This window comes from Corella eumyota, chromosome 4 (genome assembly GCF_963082875.1).
Source record: "Corella eumyota chromosome 4, kaCorEumy4.1, whole genome shotgun sequence".
Lineage (NCBI taxonomy): Eukaryota > Metazoa > Chordata > Ascidiacea > Phlebobranchia > Corellidae > Corella > Corella eumyota.
Genome location: NC_137493.1, coordinates 12,353,042 through 12,379,029, shown reverse-complemented (window position 1 = coordinate 12,379,029; position 25,988 = coordinate 12,353,042). Strand labels below are relative to the sequence as shown.

The window sequence follows — 25,988 nt, the reverse complement described above, 5'->3', positions numbered from 1 at the left end:
ACGCTAGATAGGCTATCATTTTTCTATGTAAATATATTATGTCATCTGAAATTTCCAAATTTAAATGCTATAGTAGCTAATTTTACAGGTATTTGTATAACAATTCTGAATTACTGGTTAATAGAAACGTTACTATTTAGAAACAGTTTTTTTACACAATGCTTCACTCACATGACTAATATATTTACAGATGACTCATCATAAACAATGTAATATAGTATTTGAAACATAATTCATAAATCAAGGGACTTGTAACACCCAGTAAAACATATTTACTTTTTGAAGTTTAGAATTTTTAACGTTTTTTAATTTATTTTTAAAGCTAACACTACTGGTATTAATACAAAGTTTTTTAACTAAAATTTTAACTGATATTTCATACTGTTTTACAATTTACTATTAGATTAAAAAAAATTATATTGAATATATATATATACATATTTCCCGTTTATATGTTTTAAAAAATAAGACAATAATATGCTACAAAAAACTTATTTTTCACATTCATGTTCTATCTAAAAAGCACTTTTAAATATTACATAACTGCCAAAACTTGCAATTTAGTTAATATATCTATCTGAAATTATGTTAAATATTTCAAGGATTTAGTAAAAAACAATTTTACAATAAAATTAGATTACTTTTGAGTTGAATACCATTATCATAAAAAGCAATGTATAGAACTAATATACAGTATATACAGTTATTTTTTAACAGCAGTACATAATGTGGTTTATTTTATATGTAAATATTATGATTTAAATGCACTCCCTTTTTTTCATAGTTTTAACTATCAGACCAACGTTTTTAATTAATTGATAAACACTGATAGCTCGTATAAAATTGTGTAAAAAACAATTTTTTTTGTATATTGTACGCAGCTTAAATTTAAACAATTTTAAATGTTTTTTTTTAAACATGAAAACAACTGGGAAATGATAATTTGACTAGTTTTTAAAAACAACAAACACTACCCAGAAATACAACAATAAAAAAAGGTTATATACTTTAATTAAATTAACTTGACATTTTAGCACCTATGAAACTAAACATTTTGTAATTTTAGAATTTGTTTTTAAAATAAGTATTGACAAAAACACTGATCTAATAGTAAAATGGTATTAAATTCTTTGAAAAATATCATAAAAAGTTTTATATAATCTGTCTCAAATCATAAAAAATGTTACATAATACAACTTAATAATATTTTAGTTAAAATGTAAAAACCAAACAAAATATCTTAACTAAATTTAAAATTTTTTTGACATACTGGCTGTAACTTTTGTTTTTTAAACTATTTGTAAAATTTAAATTAACATACATAGCTACTACAAGTACATGTTAAACCTAATAGCTTCTACTTGAAGTTATAATCTGCATAGTCCAAAATTTCATAAAATATTTAATCTACCACGAGACGAAACGAACAACATTACTCATCTTGTCAGCACTTAATCGCATGACGTCACCGCTCATGTGAAAAGAATGTTGTGCGGCGGGCTCGGCCAAGACAAACAAATGTATTGAAGAAAACAAACCAACTTTTAAACCTTTATTTCATAATTAATTTCACATATACTTTAAGCTAACATGCATAAGCAATCATACAAATTAAAAATGCAATTTTGTATTAACTAAATCAAAACAGCTATAGAAAAAATATAATTAAATATCTTATCCCCCACGTGGCCAATTTGTCACGTGTAGGAGAAAAGTATTTACCAACATGTAATTTTTATTTGATTGACAGATCAACAAGTACATACCTTTGCTATTTTCGCATGCTTAAATATACACGTGTACCTAAGCGTAGAGTAAAAAAGAAATAAACATTTGAATTGTCTAGGCAGTTGTTAAAATCATAATTTAAGACTTACTTTAAACTTTAAATAAACAATAAAACTCATAATCTAACAATGATGTATATTAAATATTACAGAATATATAAGTTATAGTTTTATACTGTTAACTTAACACTTGTTCAAGATGGGTAAAATGGACGTAACTATGCTTCGTTATTTGTCGAAGGAAGATTTTCGTGCATTAACAGCAGTTGAGATGGGAATGAAAAATCACGAATTGGTTCCTGGTAGCTTAGTAGCTTCAATCGCAAATCTTAAACATGGCGGGACCCATAAGATCTTGAAGGAATTGATGAAACACAGACTTGTTGCTTATGATAAAAGTAAATTAAATGCGGGATATCGACTTACAAACAAGGGGTAAAACAAATACATTGACATAAAACATTCATTATTATATGTATTTCATTATGTATATATACCTTAAATTTAAGATCTAAATTGCTAAAATAAATTAGTAAATTAAATTGTTATTAGTTTTTGTTACAAAAGGATGTAAGTATAAAACTAATTAAAAAATATATGTACATATTCCCTTTGGAGAAAGCCCACTTCGTAGCTTAAATCGAAGGTTGCCCTTTTTCTCTACCCAGTTTCAAGTTGACTTTGGCAGTTGGGATGTTATTGATTTTAATTGCTTGGTAAATAGCCTGCTGATTAGTTTGTTGCTCTGTAGGAGTTCATACCATTTATAGTGCCTTAACCAAAAGGTTTTTACAGCGTAAAAGCATTCGTAGCCAACCAAATACCTTAGATAGTAAAGTCAACCTGATATATATTTGATTTAAAAGGTATGACTACTTGGCCCTTCGTGTGTTAACACAGCGTGATGTGGTTGCATCAGTTGGAAATCAGATTGGTGTGGGAAAAGAGTCGGATATTTTTATTGTTGCTGGAGAAGATGAGGAACAATATGCATTAAAAATTCATCGGTAAAAAAAAATTGTATATATATATATAGATCTAATTATTTTTTGGGTTATGTTAAGTTATATTTTTTATTTCCAGTCACATAAACATAGTTTACATTTTAACAAAGTATTTAATAGTTTTTTGTTCTTAGGTTAATAATTTTTTTATTTGAATTAAAGTTATATATATATATTTTAATTATTAATTGGCATTCTAAATGTTACATATAAACAGTGCTATCATTTATTTATGTCCTACATATATATATATATTTTTTTTAGTTGTTGTTAATGCATTTTAGAGGAGTATATACATATTATTTAATATTGTTTTTCCAAATAAATTATGACATTTTCTTAGACTTGGTCGAACCTCCTTTCGACAGATCAAAAACAAGAGGGATTATTTTGCGAAACGAAACACAGTGTCATGGATTTATCTTTCCCGTATTGCAGCGATGAAAGAATTCGCTTACATGAAAGCATTGTTTGATCGAGGCTTTCCTGTTCCTAAACCAATTGATTTTAACAGACATTGTGTTGTGATGGAACTGCTACAAGCATATCCACTCCAACAGGTAAACATTTAAATTTGTCTTTCAAATTGAAAAAGTTATTAAATGCTAGCAAGCACTGATGGTTTAGTTAGTGGTTAGAACACTCAACTTTATAACATAAGGTCTTTGAGAATTTAAGTATATATATATATAAAATAAACGATAAAAGCTCCTGCCGAGCCTAAAACCAATCTGCAGATTAATTATCTGGCTATATGCCTAAAAATATTTAAAAATGGCAAAGAAAACTTAGGACTGGGTCAGGGTAACAATTGTAACCCTATGTTTAGGCCACGAAGTTGATTTTACCATATCGAGCATAAAGGTTAATCAAAAAAGGTTGTAAAAATTATTTCACATATATTTTTTTACAGATTTTAAAACAATGCAAGAAGTATTATTGATAAAATTATAAAAAATATTTTTGCTTTAAATTTGTCATTTAATTAACTTAACTGCAATTAATTAAAAAGGTTCATGAATTAGATGACCCAGAAACAGTTTACAATGAACTAATGGACTTGATCATCAAACTAGCTAACCATGGCTTAATACACGGGGACTTCAACGAATTCAATTTAATGTTGGATGAAAATGATCGTGTGACGGTCATTGATTTTCCACAGATGATATCTACATCCCACAAAAATGCTGAGTAAGTTTAAATTAAAAATCACTTAAATAGATGTAGGATTAACCCCTTTTTTTGTATATATCCATCTTTATCCTCGATGTGAAAAGGTCGAATGCGCAACCTACTAAACATAAAGTAACATCAGTTACTCAGACCCAGTTTCAAGTTGCCTTTAGCAGTTTGGAGTATTATAAAAATAATTGCCCGGTAATTATGCTGCTGATTAAGTGTTGGCTCAGCATGAGTTCATACCGTTTGTAGCGCTTTACTCAAGGGCGCTACAGCATGAAAGCAGTGGGGATTGAACCCTTGACCTCATGGTGGTGTAGCAAGTGTTCTTACCACTACACCACGCTGTCGGTAAACATTTAATGGTGTTGCTGTCTTGTTTTAAAGATTTTTTTTCTTAAATGTAAATCACAAGAAAAGGTTGTTTTGGATTAAATATTTCTTACTTAACCAAGGTACGAATTAACGTTTAAAAAACGATTCGCTAAAAATGAAGTCGCATTTTTAGAGCAATTATTAAGTTCAAGTCACAATCTTCGTTTTTTTGTAACACTTGACGAGTTGCGTGGCATTTTTAAAATGTAACGTATTGTTAAACAATCGTTAAGAATTTTTCGCACAAAAACGAAACATTTTTGATTACTTTAAAGCTATGTTATATATTTAAAAAATTGCGCAACAACTAAACGAACTCGGAAGCAAAATTTACGCATTGCCAAACATGGAAACTTTTTGTTATTAAATGCCCTATAGTAACCTACATTTACGCAGGATTATGTTGATGTAATTAAATTAGTCTAAACCGGTTTAAAATAGATCGTAAAAATACACAAATACACACGAAAGTTTTATTATTGCCTTAACCTTTTTTGGTTGATTCGCTATTTCTAATATATTTGTAAAAAACGATTCGCTAATTTTAAAAAACGATTTGCTTTTAGCGAATAGCGACCCGTTATTTCGTTCCCTGTTAACATATACACATATATTAAATAAAGTGAAATACTAATAATAAAAACATTTGGATTACTTGTAATTTATTGTCCTATAAAAAACTTACATAAAATTGAAGATTAAACAAAGGCTATATAGTAAAAGCGACATTCAGGCACGGACCAAAATTTAAAAAAGAAAATGTTTAAATCATTTAAAAGATCGTAAACTCAAGTGATTGAATTTTTATCACAATATTTGTTTTTTTAGATATTATTTTGATCGGGATGTAAAATGTGTTATAACATTTTTTCACCGACGATTTGGATATACTTGTGACAGAATACCAAAATTCAGTGAAGATGTTCATAAGGAATGCTCTATGGATAAGTAAGTATTTTAAACTAAACTGATTTAAATTTAATTGATTTAAAGAAAGTATATAATTATTAAAAAAATCTTAGCATAGATGCATTTTAATGTAGTTTCCTTGTGTACAAGTATGTAAGTATTTTTAATTTGAGTTATATATATATATTTATTTTAACTAAAAACACTTTTTTTACATAAATAGAGAGGTGTCTGCAAGTGGTTACAAAAATAAACACGGAGAGGAAATTTTAACGGAGGAGTTTGCGCTTCTTGATTGTGACAACAACGATGAGAATTGCGAAAAGTTAAACGATGAAGAAAAACAAGAAGATGATCAAAGTGAAGAGGAAGATTCTTCGTCTTCATCTGATAAAGATGAACTTGAAATTAAAAATATTAAAAAAGTTAATGATGAAATATTAAACTCAAATAAAGACAACCTTAAATCAAGTTCAGAAAATATTAATGAAAAAATTCAAACAATTTCTAATATAGAAAATAAAAAATTATCTGACAATGAAGAAGATCAATCAAATTTTGTCTTCCGACCTTTTCGCGATTCAACTAAATTACCACAACATTATCTTCACAACACTGCTGCTTCTGTTTCTAGTGCATGTACAAGTATGTCGAGTGACCAAATCAAATTGAGGGTCAAGAAAAATGTTTCAAAGCAACAAAAACTTCAAAAACACCGGCGATTGATGAAGGGCGAATCTTCGATCGCGACACAGAAAAGAAGAGATTTAAGGGAACAGGTTGAGTCAGGACAAGACAACAGTTTTTTTTAATTTATTTTCTTTAAAATTTATTGGTTTTAGTTTAATAAAAATGGAAACCATATTGATAAAATAATTGACTTTGCACCTTAAAGTTACTTATATACAGTATGGTACAGATAGATAATTTAAATATAAAATAGCAAAACACTGGGAAATTTACATCAAATCATGATTACTAAAATTTTGAAATAATGTTAGTTAGCACGTTAGGTTTGCATATATGTAAATTTATGAAAATAATTATAATATATATATATATATATCATGATTTCATATTTTTACTAACTGAAGTTTACAGGGTATTTGTTAATTTCACCTCTAAATATCGGAAACTTAACGTTGTGTATGTAGAAATAATTTTTACTACTATTTGTGGTTCGTAGATTAAAATTTCTTGCAAACAATGGTTATAAAACAAATCAATGATTTGAACTGATGACAAGATTTATAAAAATAAGTTGTCCTGAAATGCTTTCTTGCAATCCAGTCTTTCAGTTTCACTAAGAGGTTGTAAAGGACGTCTTGGTACACCGCCATGATATCCAAACCATTCCATTGCAGTTTTTAATCCTGGGACCCCATACTTTGCTGTTATCTATTAAAAAGAAAAAACAAAGAAATAAATTAAAAAAGTATATAATTTCAAATAAAAAAACCTTTAAAAATAACAAAACACCATTTTTGTCAATTTTTTAAAAATAATGATAATAAGTGTAACAATGTGCCCTGTAGGGCAGGTGTTAAACCAGTGGTACTGGTTCTATAACAATTGTTTTTTTACCTTTTATGGAAATTTTATAAATGAAAAACCTGGGTTTTTTTTACTTATCGATCATAAACAAAATTTTCTTGCCATGGTGTTGGGCGCTATAAGTCTATGCTGCAATTCCTTTGTTTTTTTCCAATTGCCATCTTTCCAAAGTTGATGTAGCTCACAAACCTCATTTCCTAGTATGTTAGCTAGAGCACAAACCCCTCCCACTGCACCTACTGAATAAGCAGCAAGTAAATATCCTGCTGAGCCACTTAGCATCTGGAAGTTTTCATCTTTTGTTTTGTGGATAGTTAGGCCAATACGGGTTATCTAGAAAAAATTGATCAGTTTAGTTGGGTTTATAAATGACAACTTTTTAGTTTTGGTGTTAACTAGGTAGCTACATAAATGTTATATATACAAGATGGTTTATTCTTTAAGTAAACAAGTTAGTTTTTTTTGAAGTAAAAATCTAAAAATAACAAACAATAAATACAAGTTTAGTTAAATAGCAATGATATATAACTTACATCCCCACTGCTATCTTTAATTCCAATTATGTTGGGATGTTTTGACAGCTCCACTACAGTTTCAACTGAAATGTTAATTCCTGTGTTTGCAGGCACGTTGTATAAAACCACGGGTACTTTGCTGTTATCTGCTACCTTTATAAAACACAACAAGTTGTAAGGTTTTACAAGGTTTTATAGCTATTAACTTTGTGGTATAAATTATAAAAAAAAATGTGACAGTATGTAGTGGTTAAAACACATGACTTTACCACACAATGTTATGCGATCGATCCCGACTAATCTCATACCGTAGCAGCTTTAAGTAAGGTGATATAGGCAGAACAAACTCCTGCCGAAACCAAAACCATAAGATCCTAAACTGCCGTAGCCAACTTAAGACTAGGTCGCAGTAATGCAGTAAAAGAATACGCTCTGTTTAAGCCATGAGGACAGCTTTCCAGTATTAAAAAAATAAAAAAATATGAAAACACTGGATTCCAAACACGTTTTTTATACAAGGTTCATTTAAAATGACTAAAAGTTAAAAGCATATACTAACTTGAATATAGTGGTCTAGCAATGCCTTCCCATTCATGAGATTCTTGTAATAAAATGGTGAGATAACCAACACAGCATTAGCTCCATTATCAGCCATCCTGTTTGTCATATTAATGGTGGCAGCAGTTGCTTAAAAAAAATAATTTATACGATACGTTTATTTATAAACACAAAATTTAATTGCCCAATGGTTTAAACCACTAAATCATGGCAATCATTTCAATTAATATTGCAATAAAATATAAAAACGTAAATTTAATCCCAAACTTACATTCACAACCTGACCCTGCCATTAATATTTTAGAATCAGGTATATTGTCTCTTACATGCTTGACTACTTGCACTCGTTCCTCATCACTTAAATATTTGTATTCTCCATTCGAACCTTGTACTACATATCCTAAAAAAATAAAGTATTAACCGTTCAACATTGCATAAGGAGTGTGTATCTCACTTACGAAGTAATGGCGTTTTTAATGTTAAATTGTCCCATTTTTAGTATTTGAAATAAAATTTAATATTTATACCAAAAACAGGGGAATATAGACAAACTAGAAAAAATAGGTTCACAGGTGCATATAAAAAGTTTTAGGGTGCTAATTTTAAAACAATGTGAATTGTACAAATGTAAGATTAAAGTTAATTGAATTATTTATATCTTTTTATGATTTAAAGCTTTAAATAGTTAATTTTTAAACTCTAAAACAAAATATTGCATGGATAAATAATAGATTCACAGACCTGAGAATGGAATTGAATTCCATTTGTTTAAATTAAACTTTAATTGATCAAGTGATAACTTTTCAGTTTTTTCTTCAAATGGAGTTATAATAGGCGGAAAGATGCCACTTATATCAAGGGTACTTGAAGAATATTGGAGAGTGTTTATTCCTGTTGCATTTGCAACTTTTAACAATCTTCTAGCAGCAAACATTTTAAGCCTACTCGGTCTAAGACTTTAACAAATTTAGTTAAATAAAAGAGGGCCAAGATCTGTGCAAAAATATCTTATTTTTACTAGTTGCACAAAGCGTATCAATTAATAATCCCTAACATGTGGTTTACGCATGACAAGGTTATGGTAAACAAAAACAGCTGACACAGCAATAACATGCAAAACAAAAGTTATGACATTTTGTGACGAAGCTATAAAAATAGTAGACGCTAGAGAATGCAAAGTACATGGAAACAAGATTAAAGTAAATTTTAAAAATAACTAATTTTATGAGAAAGTTGTGCATAACTTAATAAAAAGTTATGTTGTTTTTTAAATGATTTATTTCAACAAAACGAATAGCTCTCTAAATACTTGCTATAGAATTGCACTTGAGCTGTTTTACAAGATGTTGAGCCAACAATTTAACATAAATATTTTACTATAGCAGCTTCTTTTAATTCAGTTATAATATATGCCTTCAACCAGTTAAAGTACTTATCACGTCCACTATATAAAATCGCCCAACGACCAAATGTGTGATAAAGTATGAGTTACGAAAACAAAATTTAACCTCACGTTTTTAGAGACAGTAATAAAAAACAGTCGATTAAATTAGTAACACTTTTATTCACATTTCACAAAACGATAATATTTAAAAAAGGTTAGCCAAGAATTTAAAAAGACTGAGGACAATATTTAAAAAAGGTTAGCTAAGAATTTAAAAAACATGCATAATTATTTGCTTAACAAATATTAGTTTAAATTTATTGTAAGGTAAAACTTTTTAGTTGGTAATGTTAAGAGATATTCGTTATGTGTAAAAACAAGAATTAGTTGTAGTTATGTAATTTAACACATAGCGAAATTTCTTAAACAATAACGCATGGTGTATGCAAAGTATTTTTTATTAATTAACTTTATAAAAATACCAAATATTGGCTAACACATAAAAAAAATTCTATTAAGTTGTTTTAATTTTCCTTTTTTGTCTTGAATTACGCCACCATTCGATAAGATTGTCTATGTACGTAAATATAGGTTGATAATACCTAAAAAAACATAACGGTTTATATTGTTATTGGTTTAAAACGTTGTAACCAGTTTATGTTTTCAATTGGTTACCATAATTTTTTTTACATTTGTCAGTTTAAGATAAGACTAGCTTAAACTTTAACCTTATAACGTTTTTTTGTTTAATACCACTTGTTCTTCGGACATAGAAAAATAAAGTAACATTTACATTTTAAATCAGTCTTAAATGTTGGCCAATGTACAAATTTTCGCCTATCTATAATATTTTAAAATTTTTCACCTTTTGCCATGTTCGTGGTGTTCGTTGTGGCGTCTGGAGCCACCCACTAAACCACTTGGCAAGATTTTATCGTAAGACCACGGAAAATCATAGCCACTGTGATTATCCAACAGATAGCTTATAAATAATGGAACAAAAACGGAACGCGTAAGTGGATGAGCACCCTGGATCTACAAAAAGAATTTAAATAGGCCTTTTAAATAAATAGCCTAAATGTTGCAACGGTTTAGTTTTATAGGTAAAGCAGTACTCTAAATTTAAAAAAATTATTACAGCCTCAGGTAGCCATAAGTATTTTTACAATTATCATTCTAGTAACAAAAAAAGGCAAAATGTAATATGCGATAATATACTTTATAATACAACCAATTTGCAACATGCACAACAGTACAAATATTGTCGCATTAATAATGAATGCGTTTAATTACCCTTAGCCCAGCATTAGCGCACAGCACCAATATTATTCGCTCTAGAACGTGCATATGGTTTGCAACTTTAACGTTGACTGAAGAATGAGTGTGGTGCTCTTTATGAAATATCCTGTACAAAAAAAAAACAAGTTAAAATTTGTGCTTCTTTGTTAATATAAAAACAATTTTACCGTAAAAGTTAAGCATTTCAAAAGTAACTGCACTTTGCCTCAAGTCAATGCAGAAGACCATACACGCTTTATAAATACCTTCCGTTTAACAAACCACTTTTTATGCACTAAACTTCTATTAATATCTTACTTGTATAAGGTAGCACTTTTGTGGAATATGTAATGCTGAATAAAGAATAAAATATCATAAATAACAAAGGCCAATACAAGATGGCGGACCATATCCCCTAAAAGTGGAGGTTCTTCAGGTAAAGGACGAGTAACCTAAAATTGAAGAGTGTATTAGTAATATTTGTGTTAATTTTTACAATAAAGCTATGCTTACTATGCATTTTATAGGAAACGAATATAACGGAAGTTGATATATGATAACTTTTTCATTAAGCCACTCAGGTTAATTACCATTTCCTATTATACACCTTCTAACATAATTTGAGTATGTTATTTCAAGACATTAGCAAGGCCGAATTTCTTTACACATTTAAATCAGGTAGAAACCAAACAAAGAAAATAATAACTTACACGATCCATTACCAAGTTGCTATACGCGATAAAAACAAACTATGTTTATAAGATTTATGATACTCTAACAAGGTATTATTATTAAACTACCTGTATCCAGTCTTTGCCTTTTTCCTTGACGACCTCAGGCGAGACGCCGGCATATTTTTTAACATGGAATGTGTCGAGTAGCGCGAAAGGCCATGCGTATTCAAACGCATGAACGATGATAGCAGTGTAGGTCGGAAATGATTCGTAACTTACACTACCGCTGTTGATTCTACATCAAAATATATTTTAATATAAAACTTGCATTTAATTTATTTGACATCTTATTTTTATTAGGTGTGCCACTTTAAGGAAACGCATTGGTGTGTAAAGAAACTTAATCCCCAAGGCCTTTGTGGTCAATGAAAACAAGTCATTTGTATTCTGTCAATTAGTTAAATACATACCAAAGCATATAGTGTATTTAAAATTACTAAAGTTGTCTTACCTGTATTGTGAACCTATATTGAAGGCATGCATTATCCTGTAAGGCAGCATTGCTGGAAATGAATAAAGTTCAACGTAAACTGTTTCACTGTACACAGATTTGTACCACCATTGTTCTTTGAGCCATATCCAAAGCTCATTTATAAATAATTGAATGGTATCTGCATGCTGGTAAATCGCTACAATACCGGCAAAAGTTATAAGTCTTAGTAACGTAATTAAAGTCAGTTTGTATTCTTGCCCCATAATTTTAGTTTTAATGTCCATATGGTATTTTGTGTTTGGATGTTGTATATCCATTTGGGTATTCTAATTCTTATCTTCCTTTAGTTTATAGTTACTTACATGAACATTGCTTTGCGTAAAACATCTAACATAACCTGTAAAATTAACCTTTGTTATTAAAGAATAAACAGTAACTAGTAAGAGCTGCCAAAAAGGTTTAATAACGGAAGGCAGTAATACTATTCTACTATAGCACGCTTTTCGTAATTATGTTATGTCGCTACAATCGGATGGCACATGTTTTGTCAAAACACACTATAAATAATATGCTAACAATCACGCAGTTTGAAAACTTTATATCAGTAAAGCACCTTTAAAAGCCAAATAGCATTTACTTAAGATATCTACATAAAGGGACTTATCATTCTTGTTACGGTTGATTAAGCTGTATCTAGACCCAACGGGCGTATTACTTTCAAAGAACTAAACAAATTGTGAAGAAGTGACGGTGCATTTTTTAAATTGAAAAGCTGAACTAAAACAACAAGTCTCGCGAATTACATTCATATAAAGTTACACTTTTTAGACTACATAGCCTTAGATCTGCCTTTACCTAACTTTACGGTCGCAAAACCGCTAATGCGTTGCTTCTTTTATCTTCTTTATGGTTATAGTTTGATAAATTCTTGCCTTTTTCTTAAAACTATTTTTTGAGTATGCAAATTTTCTTTATTTTACTTATTCTGTATAGGTAACAATGTACCGCTATGTAAACACATTTTATTATGCTACTTCGTATGTTATCTTGACTTTCCCTTGTATTACAAATTTCTTTTACTGGGCGCAGTGCCGGTGTAGAAAATTCTGCAACGGTCCGGTACAAATTTTGACAGCTAATTACTTCCTTAGCCTTAAACAAGCTGGGTTACTAATTACGGCTACACATGCAAATACAAAATTATGAACTGTTTACTAAAAATGAATAACCCTTTTTTGTAATTTTTAATATTTATCTACAAATAACTTAATTAAATTTGATACTTGGGTGCCTAAATATTTAAAAATTCCATTAAAAAAATATTTAGGTTTATACTTTACTTTTGAGATCTTAATATAAAAAAATCGGGTAAAACTTTTTTAACTTGACATTACCACAGATATTAAATCCACGCTTATATATTTATTTCATTACACACAATTTGCCAATAAGTACATTTTGTTGTGTATATAATGGTCTATTATGAAATATAATTGCCACCAAATAATTATATTTTAGTTGGAGGCTAAATTTATTTAATTTAAGTGTTCACTACTAGATGCCTAAAAAATTAATCATCACTACATTAAAAATATAGGCAGACAATAAAGTTGTGATTATATAAAACTTTTTTTAGTAATTAAGAACGGTAAAGCCACGATTTTATTTTTTGTTTAGACTAATTCTAATTTTATTGAAAAAATTATTTTTTGTTACAATTGAGGATAACCTTAAAAATATTAAAACTGTATGACGTCAGGTATACTAAGTAGTGCGGAACGTAGGTCAGAGCCGGTTTTCATTTTTATATTAAAAAGTTTTAATTTTTAACTTAAAATTAATTTATATTTCATGTATATTACGTGTCCTTTGTATTAAAATAAATAACTAGTAGTTGGTATTGTTTATTTTTAGATATTTACGTTACTTTTTTGTGTTCATATAGAATCAAAATAACGTTAAAATGTTTAAAGCTACAAGTCAAGCAGTTGTCTATGTTCCACAATGGTAAGTTATCTATATTAAATGTTAAATAAATACCAAGACAGAAATTACAATAATATGAAACATTGTACTTTAAATTAATGTATAATAATAATTTATTTGAATTATCTATTAAGTTATTTTTTATAATGTGGTTTTATATTTTTTAGTATTCAAGTTCGACATTCTTCAGGAAAGCTCAAGGAATGTAAGTTGCTTTATATTTATTCATGTTTTTAAACGCAGGGCTATAAATTATCTTTGTAGTTATAGCATTGTAAGGATCGAATGGATTTAAGGATCGAATGTATCAAACCTTACCTCTTTTCCTCATATATTGGATCTATGTGATTTATTTAATTTATTAAATATATTTAATATCTATTAGATCCTGTTTATTTTATAGGGATTGATTAATAAAAAAGGTTTATTGACCATGTCCTGCATTTGATGACCATGCTATATATAGTATACTAATTTTTACCTAAACATTATTACTTTTGACAATTAACCAATTGTGTTCTCATACAGTGGCTATTCGATTAAAGGCCATTAAAAACATTGAGAAGATTACCAAAACCATGAAAATGATATCAGCAGCTAAATTTGCACATGCTTCCAAAGCTATTATTCCTGCAAGGGCTTACGGTATTGGGGCTTTAGGTAAGCTAAACAAAACTATAGGCTATATAATATATATATATACAAAAATTTAAGTGCAAAGAAACACCAAAGTTTTAATTATGTTTTAATGTTTTTAGGGTTAAAATGTTAAAAATAAGCTTTCGTAGTTTCATTTGCATTTTTTTTGAATTTTTTCTAAAAAAATGTTAACTTTTGTTTAGCGATGTATGATAAAGCAAATCTAGCAGTGGAAGATCGCCCAAAGCAGGTTTTTGTTGCAATTTCATCAGACAGGGGTTTGTGTGGGGCTTTGCATTCCAATCTTGGCCGTGCTTTAAAAGCAGCTATCGATGAACAGCCAGATGGTGTTGAGACAAAAGTCGTCACTGTTGGAGATAAGGCAAAAATTTTCTTGCAGAGGTTAAAGAAAATTGTTATTTTGTTTAAAAGTAGGGTTTTTCTTGAAATGTTTGGAAGTTGGACTAAAATGAAACATATTGGTTATAATTACTATATTGTTGCCCTTCAGGCTGCATATTAATTGTCATTAAAAATTAGTTTGTCAAAAAATGATTGCAACTTACTACTAATATTTGTCAGTAAAGATCTCACCCTCACAAAAATGACAATTTTACATTTAAAGGGTTGCACAATCATACCTTTATAACCACTAAGCTCCATTATTTAAAGATTACAATAGTATAAAACACAATTGTAGCACAACCCACTACATGTTTTTTTACATGCCAAACTGTAGATAGCAAAATAAAAATATAACCTATCTTGTAAATTTTGTATTATTCAAAATCTACTTAAAGATTTATATTTCTTTTTTAGTCAAAAGTTGGCTGGCAATTTTCTTCTTGAATGCAAGGAGCTTGGAAGAGTTCCTCCCAGCTTTTCTGATGCTTCAACAATTGCTTGTGAGATTTTAGAGTCTGGCTATGCCTATAACCAGGGAGAGATCTTCTTTAATTATTTCAAGTAATTCTATACTTATTTTGATACCAAAATGTTTAATACTAGTAAAATATAACAGTAATTTAGTGAAACTGTTCTCAAACGTATGACGTCGAATTACGAAAAGCTATTATTTAGCTAAATTACTAATATATATATATTTTTTCAGTTGAATAAAACAACATGTTGTTCACGATAATATTTTTATATCACAATTTTTAGGTCGGCAATGACACAGATAATCAAAAGGCAGCCATTTTTTGATAAGGATGTTATGGCAGCATCTCGTAAGTTATAGTAAAATAAATTTAGCATTTCAATTCAAAATATTATCGCTTACATACAAATTTTGTTTTTATGATACAACAACAAACAATATTTCAACCAAAAAATGTCACAAAAATATTATAATGTATTACATATCTTTTTAATTGTTAATATTTTTTATAGCCAACTTGACTGTTTACGATTCAATTGACGAAGATGTTATCCTAAACTACCAAGAGTTTCAGTTGGCCAACACAATTTATTATACGATGAAGGAGAATTATACAAGTGAACAAGGTGCTAGGATGATTTCTATGGACGGTGCTTCTAAGAACGCCGGTAAGTTAAATTTTTTTATAAACTAATATGATGATAAACCAAATGTAGAATAACCGATGTGATGTGTAAGCTTGTTTAAGATCTAGAGTTTTGTAAAGTATATAAATTATTACCTAACACTTAACAAAGCTGGCCATATTTTTTTTGGGCAAGTTATTGTTTTTTAAAAACAGAACTGCAGTTGTAAAATACTATAATATTATAATAATAAATGTATCTCATAATGCCAATAAAAGATTCGTTAATTTTTTTTTTTAGGTGAAATGATTGACAGAATGTCGCTCTTGTACAACAGAACTCGACAAGCTGTTATTACTACTGAACTTATTGAGATCATCTCTGGAATGTCAGCTATCTAAAAATGTCATTTTATTCGAGTTATTTTTCTAATTCTTTTTAGTCAAAAGTTTGCTCAATTTTAGTTTGCCAATAGTTCATTTTGATATTTTCAACTTTGGTTCCGTTGATCTCAGAATAAAATTATAATATGTTAAGGTGTTTTGTAATATTATTTAAAAACTCAATAGAGCAGTGTATTTAATTGGTTAAAACACTTCTTTACTTGGGGCGCTTGGTTTGATCTCAGTTGCCTTCGTGATAAGTTACTAAACGGTTTTGGCACTAGATTTTCAATATTGACAAGAACACTTAAGGTAGGCCTTGTAACAATTGTTAATCTACTATGGAGTACGTGGTTGCTTTTCTGGCAAAAAAAGTGTGGTTTGTTTTTTGAAATATTGAAAAACATGTTTGATTTAAAAAAAAACGTTGCTGCTTTGTTATACCAAAAAAACGTATAAAATATTTATGGTTTTATTATCGAGGCTAAATTAAATTTTGTAGTAACAGGTTACCAGCTAAAATGTATAAGATAACAATTTCAAAACAAAGCCAGTATTTCCATAGCCAAGTGCACAGCCTAACAGCAGTTATTTGTTGGAGAATAAATTCTGTCGATGTTTTATAAACGTACTGTAAGAGGTTTCTGAACACAACTATCTTTAAGGATGAGAAAACAAAAAACAGGTAAGAATTGGCTGTGATTATTTTTACCTTATTTATTTTATAAGCACTTTATTTAAAGCTTATCTGTAAACATTAATTTAATTTAATACATACTGACATATGTTCATAGTTTATTTTACGCAAAAAAACAGGCGAGCCTTTGCACATTTAATAAAGTGTAATAAAAGCACTAAGATAAAAGAAATAAAATCTACAAGTAGCTTATTAAATAATAACAGCTTGCATTACATGTACAAAGCAACAAGTATTCTGCCTTTAAACAAAGCGTTATAACATTAAATAACTAATATAAAAAGATGTTTAACAACACATTGGAATACAATTGTAGAAAGTTCATTCGTAAGACTAATCTCCATGCTGCTTATAAGACATTATAAAATAAAAAAGGACTTTTATATTTTACATTACCTTATTGACCTTTTCGATATTTTTGAAAAACTAACCGGTCTAACTTTCATATCCACGTATTTAAACGAGTATCGGGCATTGGTTAAAGGGTCTGTCAACCGGTACCAAGTACCCCAATAAATACCCTTTTGGACGCCACTGTATTGTCCGGTGTAATATTGCCCGTTTAAGTTGGCAGCAAAGCAAGCATTAAACCACCATCCAGATCGGTAATAACGACCACAGTTGCCCCAGTCGTAATGGTCGTTGTCCCGGTCGTACGTGGTGAATGACTGCAAGTGGTGGTTGTAATTTTTTCTAAAATTAAAGTAATATTAACCATAAGTACTCAACAGGCTAATAAATGTATAGCGCTTATGCTTAAAAGTAGGTTTAAAATTTACCCGTAGTTCAAGGCATCGCCAGCTGTGCCTCTGTATTTTTTCGCTATAAGTTGATATTGTCTGGACTCGCTTCGTACTCGAAACACCTCGTACTCAGCATAATGTCTTACATCATTCCAATCAATTAGGTCTATACGAAGAACTAGCCGCCGACTTCTACAAATCATAAAAATAAATGATTTTCAAAACTCTAATTTTCATAATTTTTGAAGTTGTAAGAATAGCTCGTAATATGGTATCGCAAAATGTTGTCAAATTTATTTATATAAACAAGTATTTAACTTTGATTGTGCTACCAAACATCTACTTTGATTGTGCTACCAAACATCTACTTTGATTGTGCTACCAAACATCTACTTACCTATTACTGACTGATAGGTGGTGCATTTTTTCTAACCCCATCCAATAATCGCCGTCCACATTGCCGAACCCGGTTTTGTATTCCTTCCAGTTTCTAGTAAAGTTAACGTCTCCATTTACCCTGTTTTAAAAACATAAAGTTATGGCTATGTTCATGTTAATATAGAACTTTTGGATCACTTGTACTTTGCGGTTCTCAGAGAAACTCTTCTATTATACGGTCCTTGCTAACTCTCTTGAACTTCACGGTCCTTAAGTTTTTTAACAGCCGTAAAGTACAAGTGATTCAAACTTTTTTAAATAAACAAAAGTACTCTGGGTCATGCTTAACGTTTTAAATTTTATCTTTTTGTTCTCTTTTTGCACCTTTTCTGTATAGTTGTCCATCCACCACCGCTGGTTTCCATATCACAGTAAACTGTCCACACTCCCCGTTTCTTGGGCTTTATCTTGTATACTCCACTTTGTGTCTCGCCATTTAAATATAACTCAGCACAATCGTAAGGAATATCTGTCAAGTAAAATGAAACAAACTTTTAAGAATTTTTTTAAATTTTGTAATTAATTTATAATAAAATTCCCTTTTTAGTTTACCTGTATTTGGCGCATCAGCCAGCCCTTCGCTTGTTGTAGTTGACTGCGTAGTACTAATTTCAAGTTTTGTTGTCGTCTGAGTAGTGACGTCATATTCAGCTGAGCCCGGATATCTTCCGGAAGACTCGCGAAGTTCGTAACTGTCATTGGATTGAGGTAGCGTAATATCATGAATTAAAGTACTGGAAGTTGTTGAAACTAAACCAGATTCGGAACTGGTTTTAACTGGATTTTTCTGGTTCAGTTGTCCCCCGTTTTGTGTAGTCGAGCTAACAGGAGTTTCTTCGATTTGTGTTGTAACCGTACTTTCTAAAAACAACAACCATTTAGCTTTTGGTCCTTTTATTATCCTAATTTATAATAGAGTGCTTGTTTTTAATAAGCGTAAGAATATTGCTTGCACATTTTTTTACAAGTTTCCTTAAGGGAATGGGTTTTTAATAGTTTTATCGGGTAAGGGTGTGCGGTTGGGACGTGTTAAAGCTATCTGTAAACGCCGAGCTAAAGAGCGAATAGTGAGGCATTGGTGCGACTCGAACCTTAAGTCTTTTGGCTTATAGACCGCTGCCATGACCGGTTTAACACATTACCGGACTTCATTGCACTTTTTTCTTAAACTTAAAATTGTATTTTACCTGGTACATTCTCTAGCGGTTCGTCAAAATAGCGTTGCTCAACAGTAAGTACTTCTTTAACACCAGTTGCTGCTTCGACGCCATAACGAACAGCATTGTACGACTAAAAAAAAAATAATTTTTATCTTATACCATCAGTCCTAGCCTTAACAGAAAAAAACTTATTTATACTGGCTAAAACTTACGCCTATCATGTCCTCTCTAGTATCCTCTTCTGGTGACATGGAGAGGTCACGTGACTGCATGTACTCGGAAAACGAAACTGGTTCACAGCAGGTCTTACACAGCATCATGGGAGGACCTTCTTCTCTCGTTACCTCCTATATATTTAAAATAAATGCTGTCAACATCAGACTTGTGTAGAAAATAGCGTAAGAATTTTTAGTTTTTCATTAAATGCATTGTCATTATTGCCACGTGGTTAAAGTAAGTGTCATACTTATTTTCAATACGTACTTGGCTTGTTAAAGAAATTATAATATCCCACCATCGATTAACAACACACTTGGGAATTAGGTGGAAAGTTTACTGTTAATCTTTTACAAGGTTACCTAAATGCTAAATAGCCCAAACCTTTATTTATAAATATTGTTTTAAATTAAACTAACCTCAGCAGTTTCTCCTATTTCTTCGGTCCGAAGTTGTGTTTCTGTTTCTTTAGGGGACTTCGCGTCTAAAATGCAAATATGTATACGATAAAGGGTAGGCCATTAATATGACATACATTCTTGCGTTATTAGTATCTAGGGAATGTAACGAAATATTTAGTCTATGCCCCGTCTCATTAGACATTTCGAGAATGCCAAGAACGTTGTCAGAGCGTCGCCTATGTAGTGACAATGCATGTGATTTTCTATAGAAATGACATCATCCACGTAACGCATGTCACTCAAACAATATGCTGATGTCATAGCAGTATACTAAAAACATCTTTCGCAAACAAAACGAAAAGATATTTTGGTATAAATTTGGCGCCACGACGTGAAAAATTCCAAGCACATGGTTCTTTTTCGGCTCTTGCTTCAAATAGCGCCATTTTTGGCTTCCCTTAAAAGCATTCGATATTTGTTAAACAATTCAACTTACTCTCTTTCGTTGGACATTTGTTACAGGCCCCGGCAACGGATTCAATTTTGGCCGAGATTTTTGCATCTAAGCCCCGCAGAACACTGAGAATCGCTTCTTCGAGATTCGAAAGTCGGTTACCTATTTCGAATTGAGATTGTTCAACGCTGTCAACAACTCTCTGTATTTTACTTAAATCGTCTTCTGCTGACGTAGACTTCGTGACGTCATCATTTTGTTGCCTGGGATTTTTGGCAATATTTAAATCATTGACAGATTTTATTCTTGCTTCGATTACTGTAAGTCGTTCATTCCGCCCAGAACTTCCTTCAAAATCGAGTAAAGACATTGGAACACTTGTACTTTGTATACCACTGTCGTTTAGCGATTCTTCTGCGCTCTTGTTTATTTGAATTTCTATATATTTAAGTTTTGACGCAACCTCCGTTAACTGGGCTGTATTTTTTTGGGCCAGCAATAATTGATCCTGTAAGGAAGTTTGAATTTTTTCGAGTCCTGCATTTTTGTCAAATAATCTTTCTGAAACCGGTTGTCTTGCTTCGGAACCGTTAATGCCAGTTAAAGGAAAATCTAAACGGTAATGGCAAAACCCAGTTTTCGAGCAGAGTTTGGTTAAGTTAACTTTATACTGGCCAGGGAAACCTATCTCTTGTTCCGTTTCGAGGACATCTGAAGCTATTGTAACTTCATTAAAATTATCAACAGCAGATTGTGCGTTGGTTAAAACTATTGAAGCTAGTATAAACGTGGCTAAGCATGTATACTCAATAAAATACATGGTTAATAATATTACCGTAAAACCATAAAATATTTCTTTTATATATTTTAATTAATCTGTAAAAAAAAATAATGTAATTAGTCCAGAATTTATAAATATTTCTAAAAAGATAGTCTTTACGTCTAAAACATTTATACATTGCAAGGCTTTTTAAAATTTCAAACGAAAGTATAATTCCCTTGGCGTCCGTAATTTGTATGAATTTTCTTTGCCGGGTATACCATGGCATTACATAAATTGATGTTTTGATAGGTCAACTGCGAGTAAATAACTTTAAAATCGTTTACAAAATTATAAACCGTTTCAAAATATATGTTTTTCCTTGAAGAAGCTTCTCTATTTTTCTTAGCACTTTTGTAAAAATCTGACTTATAATTAAAAATGTTTTTTTTTTCAAAAAATGATACTGTTGTCAAAAAGTTTTATACTCTAATAGAAAAATTTATTAAATTTTGTTGCTTTTAAATGGGTAACAAGTCTTTTATTAAGCTGTCTTTTGCTTAGCCCTTTTTCTTATGCTGTATACACGATCATTTGTGACGTCACAAACCGTGTCAGACGCCATTGGAGGATACGCGGTGGTCGGCGTTTCTTTTTATCACCAGCTGGGTATGATTGAGTAACACCAATAACACAAGGGTAACAACTATGTGCCAAGACCAAACATGGCTCCGTCGTGCTTGTTTAAATTAGGTTTGGAAAGTAGACTAGCGCAAATAATTTCGGTGGCAAGGGTGTGCTGGCGACAGTAGCTATTTCAAATTTTGGGGCTTTTTTAATAAAAATATTTTTGTAGTAAAATTTAAACTTATTAAATAATAAACATCGTGATGTTATGTAAATAATAGTACATTAAACATTGTTATTAGGCTTTTATGCACTAAATTCATGTTATTACTTAAAGAAAATGAACACTATTCTTTATGCAAGAATTTTTTATTAGTGAAAATTGGGTGCATAATTAAAAAAAAAACTATTTATAAATTAATACAAAAGTTAAAAATCGGAACAATTGTAATTATGTATGAAATAAATGAGGTATAAAAATTACTACTACAATTTTGCCGCCTTATTTTGACTTATTTTTATAGGTTTTGGATTACAATGTCCATATAAAGCTGGATATGAACAAGCAATTTCCCAGTCAAATAAACCATCTAAAAGTTTCATGTGATTATGGTTGGAAGGAGGCACTTTCAACATATCTGAGTATGTCATATTGATTTCAATAGGCCCAGCTTTTACAGTTTCTTTGGTGATATCTTTTGGATACCACTGATCACCTGAGGGTAAATTTTAAGCAAGTTTTGAGATAAAATTTTTTTTGTTTCGGTTTCGTATATCTTTATTCTTGACAAGGGCCTCTTTTTGTAAAGCCAAACATTATTGCCTACTGAACTAGTGGCCTAGTATTATACTACTTACCAGGGTATAGTGATAAACCAATATTATCTTTGGTTACTGCCCTTATAGGTAACCACCTTTCCATTCCCTTTAGACCTCTGTTATAGGAGAATCTAAAATATATAGTAACAACAAAACTCATTAAATGTTCACATTAAATTATTTTTAAAAGTCAAATTTTGGATGGTCATACTCAATAAATTGTTGATGAGTATTAAAGTTGGCAAGTCGTAGTAATTCATAGATTTGAGGAGGCCCATATACTCCTTTTCTCAATCTAAACACGTCCAAATTACTCTCTGGTGTGTCCCACTGGTAAAAAAAACAACGTAAATAATTTATTGGAACATAAGTGTGTGGCTATATGATTTTTCCCAACAGATCTTTCTAAACCCACAAAAAATGATTTTCTAAATGATTTCTTTCTTTCATCACCATGATTTTTTTAACTTTTTTACATAAATTACTATTAACATTTAACACTAGAACAAATAAATTAAAAGTGATATGTTTTTAGGCTTACGGTTATTTCGACTGTCTCCATGTTGTCCTGTTCAGCAAACTCTGGCACTGAAGGTATATTTGCAGTATAAAACACAGTGTCATAACGTTTTGACATTTTCTGAAACATTTCTGATGGGGTTAGCCAGTTGCTCCATTCATGTAGTGACCACACATCAGGTATGCATCTAATATTTAATAAATTAGATTTAACAGGCTAATAGCAGTTTTTAGGGGACCCATTTAAACTAGTGTATACAGTGAACACTCTTTTTTATTTTACCTTAAAGAGGAAATGGTAAATTTACACCCTAAACATTAATTAACAAGATTTACCTAGACTTAGTGTTACGTTGCCTTTGGTAGTTTTTTTACATTTATTTATCTTTGATGTGGAAAGGTCAACTTCATGACCTAAACGTAGAGTAACATCAGGTACCCCAACACAGTTTAGAATTTCCTTTGACAGTTTTTTGATAATATAGATTTATAATTGCCCTATAATTGAGCTGCTGATTAAGTGTTGGCTCAGCAGTTCAAAGTGCCTTACTTAAGGGTACATCAAACTCAGACCCGATGTGGTGAAGTGTTCTGTTCACTACAACATGATGTCAGACAACAGTTACCCAATTCTGTAATAATACCTACTTAAATTCTTTTGGTCTGTAATAATACCTACTTAAATTCTTTACACATATCTACAAATTGATAAGCATCGCCATGTACCCTTTTTCTCCATTTCTGTATGTTTTTACTGTTTGGAAATTGGTGCACATCACTGTACCTAACAATGGACAAAAGATAAAGTATAAATGGTCTATTTTATATTATAAATTAAGGCCAAACCTGGTAAATTAATCTAAATAATTTAAATATTTTCAAAACAAAATTACCTCGAGGAAAAATTTTTGTTTTTAAAATTTCTCGTCAACAAAATTCCAGTTTCCTCAAATGTTTCACGAATCGCACAAATTCTGTACGCAATTTCTTTTGGTATATGGTCAGTGGCATTATAGTCAAACATCGGGGAGCGGTTGTTGTCTCCCTGATTAATTTTAAGTCGATCAAACAATGATTCATATTGAGGATCAAATAGTTTGTAGATATCAATCCACTTCTCAGATAAATCTGCCTAAATATTTAACCAAACAAGTATAAATAGCCAGTTTAGTTTCAACTTAGTAGAAGTGTGTTATATAGTAGAGTTCTTATATTGTATTGGGTTTGTAAATTTTTTTTTTTAACTTAAATTTTTAGAAGCATAATTATTATTTGCATAACTGGCATAGTATAATAAATGGGTTGCCAGTTTAAACTCAGGTGTATGCACCCTAGGCAATCGGTACTTGCAACAATAGGAATTTGAAACTTATTTGCAAAAGGGCATTCCAACATTTTATTTATTTACCTTATCAACTCTTCCACCAGGAAAAACATAAGCATTTGGGTAAAAGGAGCTTTTTGAACTACGTTTTAGCATAAGAACATCATAATCACATTTTTCGTTAGCTGTAATTAAAAGTTAAGTAATTTCGTTGGAATTTTAAAGCCAAAACAGTCTAACAGTGCTTTAGTATTTGTGCATTAATATATCCAATGTTTTAAAATTAAGAATTACTTACATCATATCATAATTATTAGTGTCCTAAATACGCCAACTGATATGTAAGATTTAATACCAATAAAAAAAGAACGAACCTGTTTTAATTAAATTAGTGTTTGTTGGTGCAGTTATAATTAAGGTTGCGGCTTCAAACCACGACGGCATTGCTTTGTGTAACACAAATTCCGATAATAAAATGGAGGCTAGTCTCATAATAAGTTATGGATACTAAGTTTTGATGAGTCCAAGGTTTAACTTTACGTTGTATTTAAGTTAATAATTTAATATCAGCTGATAAAAAGTAAACAACATACTGAAGTGTTGTCAAACATTTTTTAAACTATAAAATATATTCTTTAAAGTATTTAAAAAAAAACGATATTATAATATTTTTACGATTATTTTAAAACTATTACAAATTGAAATACATAGCACATTAGATATTGATAATAACATAATCAAGTATTTATTTATTATATAACAATTTTACATAAGTTTAACAATTGGTATGTCACCCTGCAATGCATGGTAACAACCAGTTAATTTAACGCCGCTGTATTGTGTAGGATTTTTTCTAAACACCCAGTTGTGTGGTATATTGGGTAAATGACAAACTTTTGCTTCGTAAATTATAAACTTTTGTATTGTAAAGAAGGACCTAAGCTTTTTTAAATGTGCGTTTAAGCAAGCTCCAACTTCGCCTCACGAATTCGTTACAGCAAATATTTTGAAAACCAACGACGCGTAACAAGTTTGCTCCGCGCGATATTAACAGCATGGACATTATTCAGCTTGATTTATTTAGTGTTTTGTTTCTAAAGATGACTGGATTTCATCAAATTTTGTCACATAGTTCACAAATGCATTTTAGATATACTACGCTTAGACGTAAAAAAATAATTATGTTTTTAGTTTTGGCTGCAAAACTCTCTAGAATGCGTAGGCCTTCAACTTCTGGTTCACCAAAACAAAGAAAAGGTCGTAAAAGAAGTAAGTTAAATTTAATTAAAATTAACAACTTTTTTTCCGAAATTGACTGTTTTTGTGTATACTTTTACAGCTTATGTATTTTGTTAAAACTAATGCAATTTACAGAGGCTGTTGCAGACTTTAATATAGCTGAACTTATTAAGTACAAAAAGGAGGAGGGAGAGAAAGACCGGGAATTGTTTAGGGAGGAAATGAGGAAACACCGGGAATTTGTAAGGGAGGAAATGGGGAAAGAGCGGGTATTTTTAAGGGGAGAAATGAGGAAAAACCACGAACTTTTAAAGACAGGCTTGTTCAAATGAGACAATTCCTCAAAAAGTAGTTGCCTTTTATT

General features: G+C 30.4%; 6 protein-coding genes across 6 annotated transcripts; 2 read left to right on the top strand and 4 right to left on the bottom strand.

Moving 5' to 3' along the window:
- The first annotated feature begins 1,948 nt into the window (after positions 1 to 1,948).
- On the top strand, positions 1,949 to 6,139 carry LOC145749322 (serine/threonine-protein kinase RIO2-like). The gene is made up of 6 exons (XM_082565058.1): positions 1,949 to 2,222; positions 2,654 to 2,794; positions 3,135 to 3,351; positions 3,804 to 3,985; positions 5,177 to 5,296; positions 5,481 to 6,139. The coding sequence occupies exons 1-6, from the start codon at positions 1,987 to 1,989 to the stop codon at positions 6,067 to 6,069; spliced, it is 1,485 nt and encodes a 494-aa protein (XP_082421184.1). The 5' UTR covers positions 1,949 to 1,986; the 3' UTR covers positions 6,070 to 6,139.
- Positions 5,881 to 8,922, bottom strand: LOC145749323 (4-hydroxy-2-oxoglutarate aldolase, mitochondrial-like). The gene is made up of 6 exons (XM_082565059.1): positions 8,626 to 8,922; positions 8,156 to 8,284; positions 7,886 to 8,013; positions 7,345 to 7,479; positions 6,914 to 7,144; positions 5,881 to 6,655 (listed from the first exon to the last, which is right to left on the bottom strand). The coding sequence occupies exons 1-6, from the start codon at positions 8,816 to 8,818 to the stop codon at positions 6,506 to 6,508; spliced, it is 966 nt and encodes a 321-aa protein (XP_082421185.1). The 5' UTR covers positions 8,819 to 8,922; the 3' UTR covers positions 5,881 to 6,505.
- A 588-nt stretch (positions 8,923 to 9,510) lies between these two features.
- Positions 9,511 to 12,104, bottom strand: LOC145750550 (uncharacterized). Its single transcript, XM_082566610.1, has 6 exons — positions 11,732 to 12,104; positions 11,347 to 11,515; positions 10,865 to 10,998; positions 10,562 to 10,673; positions 10,134 to 10,303; positions 9,511 to 9,870 (listed from the first exon to the last, which is right to left on the bottom strand). The coding sequence occupies exons 1-6, from the start codon at positions 12,028 to 12,030 to the stop codon at positions 9,783 to 9,785; spliced, it is 972 nt and encodes a 323-aa protein (XP_082422736.1). The 5' UTR covers positions 12,031 to 12,104; the 3' UTR covers positions 9,511 to 9,782.
- Positions 12,105 to 13,601: 1,497 nt separating this feature from the next.
- Positions 13,602 to 16,382, top strand: LOC145751333 (ATP synthase F(1) complex subunit gamma, mitochondrial-like). Its single transcript, XM_082567449.1, has 8 exons — positions 13,602 to 13,720; positions 13,867 to 13,904; positions 14,228 to 14,359; positions 14,542 to 14,740; positions 15,158 to 15,304; positions 15,503 to 15,567; positions 15,731 to 15,886; positions 16,145 to 16,382. The coding sequence occupies exons 1-8, from the start codon at positions 13,677 to 13,679 to the stop codon at positions 16,243 to 16,245; spliced, it is 882 nt and encodes a 293-aa protein (XP_082423575.1). The 5' UTR covers positions 13,602 to 13,676; the 3' UTR covers positions 16,246 to 16,382.
- Positions 16,383 to 17,113: 731 nt separating this feature from the next.
- LOC145750855 (uncharacterized) lies at positions 17,114 to 21,207 on the bottom strand. Its single transcript, XM_082566928.1, has 9 exons — positions 20,379 to 21,207; positions 19,901 to 19,965; positions 19,478 to 19,612; positions 19,293 to 19,395; positions 18,658 to 18,966; positions 18,430 to 18,574; positions 18,065 to 18,184; positions 17,704 to 17,859; positions 17,114 to 17,617 (listed from the first exon to the last, which is right to left on the bottom strand). The coding sequence occupies exons 1-9, from the start codon at positions 21,154 to 21,156 to the stop codon at positions 17,317 to 17,319; spliced, it is 2,112 nt and encodes a 703-aa protein (XP_082423054.1). The 5' UTR covers positions 21,157 to 21,207; the 3' UTR covers positions 17,114 to 17,316.
- A 909-nt stretch (positions 21,208 to 22,116) lies between these two features.
- On the bottom strand, positions 22,117 to 24,948 carry LOC145751332 (acyl-coenzyme A diphosphatase NUDT19-like). Its single transcript, XM_082567448.1, has 8 exons — positions 24,760 to 24,948; positions 24,470 to 24,570; positions 23,955 to 24,193; positions 23,741 to 23,845; positions 23,084 to 23,249; positions 22,754 to 22,872; positions 22,582 to 22,673; positions 22,117 to 22,439 (listed from the first exon to the last, which is right to left on the bottom strand). Exons 1-8 carry the CDS (start codon positions 24,875 to 24,877, stop codon positions 22,210 to 22,212), a joined length of 1,170 nt encoding a protein of 389 aa, XP_082423574.1. The 5' UTR covers positions 24,878 to 24,948; the 3' UTR covers positions 22,117 to 22,209.
- Between the last annotated feature and the right edge of the window lie 1,040 nt (positions 24,949 to 25,988).

Bases quoted from the DNA above. Each gene is read 5' to 3' on its own strand.
- LOC145749322 (XM_082565058.1), top strand. From the start codon at position 1,987: ATGGGTAAAATGGACGTAACTATGCTTCGTTATTTGTCGAAGGAAGAT. The intron at 2,795-3,134 runs GTAAAAAAAAAT...ACATTTTCTTAG, and splicing joins TATGCATTAAAAATTCATCG to ACTTGGTCGAACCTCCTTTC. The intron at 3,352-3,803 runs GTAAACATTTAA...TTAATTAAAAAG, and splicing joins AAGCATATCCACTCCAACAG to GTTCATGAATTAGATGACCC.
- LOC145751332 (XM_082567448.1), bottom strand. From the start codon at position 24,877: ATGAGACTAGCCTCCATTTTATTATCGGAATTTGTGTTACACAAAGCA. The intron at 23,846-23,954 runs GTAATTTTGTTT...GTCCATTGTTAG, and splicing joins AACAAAAATTTTTCCTCGAG to GTACAGTGATGTGCACCAAT. The intron at 23,250-23,740 runs GTAGGTATTATT...ATTAAATATTAG, and splicing joins GATATGTGTAAAGAATTTAA to ATGCATACCTGATGTGTGGT.
- LOC145750550 (XM_082566610.1), bottom strand. From the start codon at position 12,030: ATGGATATACAACATCCAAACACAAAATACCATATGGACATTAAAACT. The intron at 10,999-11,346 runs GTAGTTTAATAA...CTTCAATTTTAG, and splicing joins AAGGCAAAGACTGGATACAG to GTTACTCGTCCTTTACCTGA. The intron at 10,674-10,864 runs GTAAGATATTAA...TTTTTTGTACAG, and splicing joins AAAAGTGCTACCTTATACAA to GATATTTCATAAAGAGCACC.
- LOC145751333 (XM_082567449.1), top strand. From the start codon at position 13,677: ATGTTTAAAGCTACAAGTCAAGCAGTTGTCTATGTTCCACAATG. The intron at 14,360-14,541 runs GTAAGCTAAACA...ACTTTTGTTTAG, and splicing joins TTACGGTATTGGGGCTTTAG to CGATGTATGATAAAGCAAAT. The intron at 14,741-15,157 runs GTTAAAGAAAAT...TTTCTTTTTTAG, and splicing joins GCAAAAATTTTCTTGCAGAG to TCAAAAGTTGGCTGGCAATT.
- LOC145749323 (XM_082565059.1), bottom strand. From the start codon at position 8,818: ATGTTTGCTGCTAGAAGATTGTTAAAAGTTGCAAATGCAACAGGAATA. The intron at 7,145-7,344 runs GTAAGTTATATA...AATTTTTTCTAG, and splicing joins TTAAAGATAGCAGTGGGGAT to ATAACCCGTATTGGCCTAAC. The intron at 6,656-6,913 runs GCAAGAAAATTT...TCTTTTTAATAG, and splicing joins TTATAGCGCCCAACACCATG to ATAACAGCAAAGTATGGGGT.
- LOC145750855 (XM_082566928.1), bottom strand. From the start codon at position 21,156: ATGTATTTTATTGAGTATACATGCTTAGCCACGTTTATACTAGCTTCA. The intron at 19,966-20,378 runs GTAAGTTGAATT...TTTGCATTTTAG, and splicing joins CAAATGTCCAACGAAAGAGA to ACGCGAAGTCCCCTAAAGAA. The intron at 17,860-18,064 runs GTAAGTAGATGT...TATGATTTGTAG, and splicing joins CACCTATCAGTCAGTAATAG to AAGTCGGCGGCTAGTTCTTC.